General features: G+C 37.8%; 1 protein-coding gene across 1 annotated transcript; it reads right to left on the bottom strand.

The window, feature by feature from the left end:
• Positions 1–2,669: 2,669 nt before the first annotated feature.
• LOC112519961 lies at positions 2,670–5,342 on the bottom strand. The gene is made up of 4 exons (XM_025128276.1): positions 4,289–5,342; positions 3,723–3,865; positions 3,392–3,584; positions 2,670–2,800 (listed from the first exon to the last, which is right to left on the bottom strand). The coding sequence occupies exons 1-4, from the start codon at positions 5,340–5,342 to the stop codon at positions 2,670–2,672; spliced, it is 1,521 nt and encodes a 506-aa protein (XP_024984044.1).
• Positions 5,343–5,620: the final 278 nt, after the last annotated feature.

Genomic DNA, 5,620 nt, shown 5'->3' on the forward strand with positions numbered 1-5,620 from the left:
AACAGTAATACATAATATAAAAAGGAAGCAAAGGTGTAAGACTTAAGGTGAGATCCAAACACAAATTCCAGCAGCCAATGCTACAGGAATGCTACAGCAAGCAGTGTTTCGAAACTAAGTTCCACCATCTATTTTGAAGGCATTCCTCTCGGACTTCACCATTGCACTATATTATAGCATTCCACTCATATCTCTATGTGGTGTCCGGACCAAGGATAGTGACAAGATGATGTTTTCAAAATATATGGATAAACAAATGTCTTTGTTAAAAATCACTCTCTCGAGTCGATTTCCATATCATTCGAGTTGGCATGTTCTTGATAGTTCATCTCTGAATCTATCACACTTTGACACTTTCGAAGAGTGACTAACCCTTCGGGAGTTAAGTTTTGAAAAACATAAATGACAAGTCTCCTTGTGGACAACTTTCTTAAGTCTACCTCTTATGTCATTTAAGTTGACGTGCTTATCAATGGCTTATCTCTAAGTCCATGACACTTTAACACTTTCGAAGTGATCAACCCGTCAAGAAGTGTGCTTGGTTTTTATAAAAACTCGAATGAAACAATGTAACGTCGTTTACGAAAACACTTAGCTACTTTCGTAACTAAGCCAACCATAAATTCTTCTAATTGATAATAGGCCTTTACGTAAGGATTATATTGCTCCCAATTTTTATGAAATACAAGAATTTCGATTTTTGGCAAGTCTCATGATCATCCAGTAAGAAGGGTTGGCGACATGGGGGCGAAAAAGGGAAAGAGAGGGATGGGGTTTCTCTCGCTTTTGGCGATTATGAAACTAGAAATATTATTGTTATTGCTTCGACTCATATTCCCCAAATTGGTATTTTTTCACGAAAAGCCGACATGAGATAACAAATCCAGTCAGCCATACGGCGGTGAATCCGTTCGGGTCATAGTGAATGACCAGATTCCAATTCAAATGGAATTAAGTATTTGAATTTGGTTTGAAAATCTCACCTTTCCGTCTCACACCCAAGCTATAAAAACTTAGCTACTCATAACGGAAAATAAAAAATAAATGACGGAAAGTAAAGACATAAACGTAAATTGCGTAAAGTAAATAACGAGAAAATAAATGGCAAGAAAGTAAATAACGAGAAAATAAATGACGGGAATGTAAATTGCGAGAATGTAAATTGCGGAAATTAAACGGAAAGTAAATAACAATAAACGTAAAAGAACATAAAATAAAGAACAATAAATTAAAAGACGAGAATTTAAAGTATGAAAGCTTAAATCAAGAACTTTGATTTCTCAAAAGTTTCTCCTAAAATCAGCTGATTTTGATCTTAGATATGTGGTAAAAGGTGTGTGGAAACACAAGGCTAAGCCCCCCTTTTATACACAAAGGTTGATACAAAACAACAAAAGATTTGCCCAAAGGTTAATACCCAAAAGTTAACCAAAGAGCATCTAAAGTACAAGAGTACATATAAAGTAAAAAATACCAGATTTTAAAAAGTCTTCCAGCCATTTCCAGCTGTCTTCCAGTCAGCATTCAAAAGGCAGCAGCTTAATCGTTAAGCCCTCGCAAAGTCGTGCACGTATCAGGTGGCTGCTGCTGCAATGTTGTAGCATCAGGCTGTTTAACAAAAATTTCTCCATTAGCTTGTATCTTTGAGTCCCAACAAGTTAACCACAATATTTTAGCTCCATAATAATAAAGGTATAAAAATTAATCAAAATGACTCAAAGTGGGAATGAAAGCAAACTAATTTTAACTAATAAGACGTACAACAAGTGCTTAATATGTTGAATTCTCAACACATATCATACCCCCAAACTTAAACCCTTGCTTGTCCCCAAGCAACCAAAAGACAAATACAAAGACTCAATATAAACATAAATGCATGATCAAGGCATTAAGTGCCTACTCAAATAGAGTTATACCAAACATGAAGTTCATAGTCTTTCATAAATCCAAGATGAGTTATTCAAAACCAAGTTTTTGTGTGAACCATAGGCTTGCATTCCCTTTTATTCGTTAAGCTCAAACACAATCACATAATTAAAATCAACAGGGCTTATAGGGTTTACTCTCTTTGGCGTTTCTTTTCTCTCATAGCCTTTTTCCTTTTATACTCCACATATGAATTTTTTCAAATTTTGGGCACTTTGGCCTCTTTTGATTGGAGTGTGCACATAGTCCCTATGGAACTTTTATTGTGCTTTTTCAAAACACATAGCCCCTATGGGACTTTTATTGTGTTTTTCTAAACCCTTTCGTGATAAGGAGTCAATTTAGAGCTTTGCTCTTTTGTATTGACTTTTGTCCTTATATATAAACTCCTCCCCCAAACTTAAATTCAACAATGTCCTCATTGGAGCTTTGTGGGGTAGACTGTGTTTGAAAGGGTGCAAGTGGCTTAATATGATCATAGAAAAGAAGGCCTATATCATATCCTTTTGTGAGTTTGTGTGATCAAAGTGTTTTCCCAAAAAGTGGTTTGCTAGTTCTAGCAAGAACAAAATGCCTCGGTTGAATGACAAGTAATTCGTAGAATTTATTGAGGCTATGATCTTATGTGCAACATATCTCAACTCAAGTGATCATGCATTAAAAATAAGACTAAAAGCTATAAAAAACTGTTCCCGACTCAAAAAGTAAAATATGGAAGCTAAAGTAAGGTGGTAGAACTTGTCCTACTCCGTAAGAGTAGGCTGTGCAACCTGAGCTGCCAACTCTTTCGTCAATTTCTCATTCTCTTCAAACAGACTCTTATTATCCATCTTGATGGCCTTCAGAATGTTTTCACGAAAGTTGATGTTCTCACCTATTAGGAGACTAAAAAGCACCAACCTTTCTACAAAAATGGAACTGTTATGATTAGTCGATGATAAATAATGTTTAATAAAGCTTATCCAAACATTCTTATGAGAGGACAAATTGGCAGCCTTAAAGGTTTTCAACATGAAATGAGTGTAAGGCTTCCAATCAGTCTCATGCATTCCAAAGATAGTCATGATCTCAACCAAATATGCCTCAGAGGCCGTGTGTAAGAGTGCATCATTCTCAAAATCTATGTAAAGTGAGAGACCGAATAATTTATTTACGACTTTGTCAAAAGTAGACACCTTTCTTTGTGGCTCTATGGATGTGAAGTTATTGTCACCTGGGATGATTTTATGTTGACAAAAATATGGACTAATTCCCTTTTGGTCGCCAATGGTCAATCCCATAGCTCATGTGTGCAACTTCAATATATCAACCAACTTCTTTTCTTGATACAATTCTAGGGTAGATGATATGTTGACAAGCAATTTGCCTTCTTCTCCTAAAAAAGCATATGTTAAATGGGATGAGAGTTGTTTCAACTCTAAGTCAGGTGGTGATATAATGGACGGGGTGAAGTCTTTTTGCTTACTATTTTTCAGCAGCTCAAATGCTGCAGCATCCACTGGGACATTATCATTTCCTATTTCCTCCATTTCCTCAACATCTTCTTCTATTTCCTCATCACACTCCTCTTCCAACTTAAGGTTTTCCTGAAATCCTTCTTCAAGGCACATTTCCTCTATTTCAGTTATCTTTGAACACTCCTCCAAGTAATCAGGGTACTTTAGAGAGTTGAAGACATTAAATGTGACTTTTTGGTCCTGAAGTCTCATGGTCAACTCTCCTTTCTGTACATCTATCAGAGTTATTCCGGTGGCTAGAAATGGTCTCCCTAAAATAATAGGAATGTCCTTATCTACCTCAAAGTCTAGGATGATAAAATCTGCCGGAAATATGAACTTGTCAACTTGCACTAACACATCCTCAATCTTTCCCTTAGGGTATGCTATGGACTTGTTGGCTAATTGAAGTGTAACTGTGGTAGGTCTAGCCTCACCTATGCCTAAGGTATTGAAAACAGATAAAGGCATGAGGTTGATACTAGCACCTAAGTCACACAAAGCTTTCCCAGTCTCTTTCCCACCTATAGACCAAGGAATAGTGAAACTTCTCGGGTCTTTAAGCTTAGGAGGTATCTTGTTGGTCAGAAGTGCACTACATCCTTCAGTAAGAGCTACAGTTCATACTCGGTCAGCTTCTTTTTCTTACTTAAGATGTCCTTGAGGAACTTAGCATAACTAGGCATTTGCTCGATTGCCTCAACAAGTGGTATGTTGATGTGCAATTCTTTGAACACATCCAGGAATTTTTTTAAAATGCAATTCTTCTTTCTGATTCCTCAACCTTTGGGGGTAAGGAACATAAGGAGGAATTGGTTTTATCACATTCTTGCTTGAATGTGTTGAGGAAGATGGGTCTTGAATGCCTTGAGTCTTTGTTGTGCACTTTGGAGGTTCAGATGGAGTCTTAGCATCAAGCTTAGGGGTCTCTGAAACCTCAGTCCCTTCTGATTTTTTTAAAACATCCTCTAGAAACAGTAAAGGATAGTCTGATCTAGGGGGGACAGAAGTGGTGGTCTCAGATGCTTGCTTCTCTAAAGGTTGGACCGGTCTTTCTTTGGCAGGGACCAATGCTGTAGCATCAGTTTTTGACAAAATTGGTTTACGATCTTTTTGTATGGCCTCTGTCAATTCCTTCCCACTTCTCAGGGTCACTGCTTTCACATGTTCTTTTCCTAAGGCTCTCGGTACTTCTATGTTACTAGGCAAAGTACCAAGGACTCTATTGGTCTGATTGAGTGCAAGTTGACTCACTTGGGTTTGCAGATTTCTGATAGTCGTACTTTGCTGATTGAAAAGAGATTGATTTTGAGAGTTTTGTTGGATTATTAAAGCTTGATTTTGAGCTTGAGCATGCGCAAATAACCCTTTTATCATTGCTTCCAAAGAAGATGATAAATCAGCCTGTGTAGGTGGCTTGTTTTGAAAAGGTGGTTGAGCAGTTTGAAAATTTTGGTGATGATTTTGGGAACTACTCACATGTTGTTGGGGTTGAAAATTAGAGGTTCCTTGCTGCTTAGGTGCGTGTGGATTTAAACATGAACTATTCCAAGAAAAATTCGGGTGTTGTTTCCAACTTGCATTGTAATTGTTGGTATAGGGACCAGATCCATTATGAACAAAGTTTATGGATTCAGAATTATGAGGACAATGTTCATACGAGTGTTCCCCACCACAGCACACACATTGCACAGAGAGGACTGTTAGAACAGGTGTATTAGCAGCTTGCTGCACTCCCTGACCAGAAGTTAGATTTTTCAGCATGTTGGTCATGGAGGTAAGCTGAGCTGTTAATGCAGTATATGCATCTACATCATGTATCTCACCAGTCTTTTTCTGTGATTGAGCTCGTGGGTCGGCCCAATGCCCATTGTTGGCTAATATCTTTTCCAGGATTTCATATCCCTCATTATAGGTCATGGCTGTAAAGGCTCCGCCTGCAGTCGCATCGAGCATTTGTTTTGCCATGGGACTTAACCCATTGCAAAACGTCTCGAGTTGAATATAGTACGGAATGCAATGGTGTGAGCATTTCCTCAACAGCTCTTTGAACTTTTCCCACGCGTCAGGAACAACCTCATCGTCCAACAAATTTCGTTTATGGACTTAGCGTTCCTTGTTGATGGGAAATATTTTCGCAAAAAAATTTCTGCCATGTTACTCCACGAAGGCACATAACCCAGAGTTACAGAATTAAA

The sequence above is a fragment of the Cynara cardunculus genome (assembly GCF_001531365.2).
Source record: "Cynara cardunculus var. scolymus isolate 2C chromosome LG 10, CcrdV1, whole genome shotgun sequence".
Taxonomy (NCBI): Eukaryota; Viridiplantae; Streptophyta; class Magnoliopsida; order Asterales; family Asteraceae; genus Cynara; species Cynara cardunculus.

Coding starts and splice junctions, on each gene's coding strand:
- LOC112519961 (XM_025128276.1), bottom strand. CDS start 5,342: ATGACCTATAATGAGGGATATGAAATCCTGGAAAAGATATTAGCCAAC. Junction 3,866..4,288: donor GTGCACAACAAAGACTCAAG/GCATTCAAGACC, acceptor TCAATACCTTAG/GCATAGGTGAGGCTAGACCT. Junction 2,801..3,391: donor ATTTGAGCTGCTGAAAAATA/GTAAGCAAAAAG, acceptor GTCTCCTAATAG/GTGAGAACATCAACTTTCGT.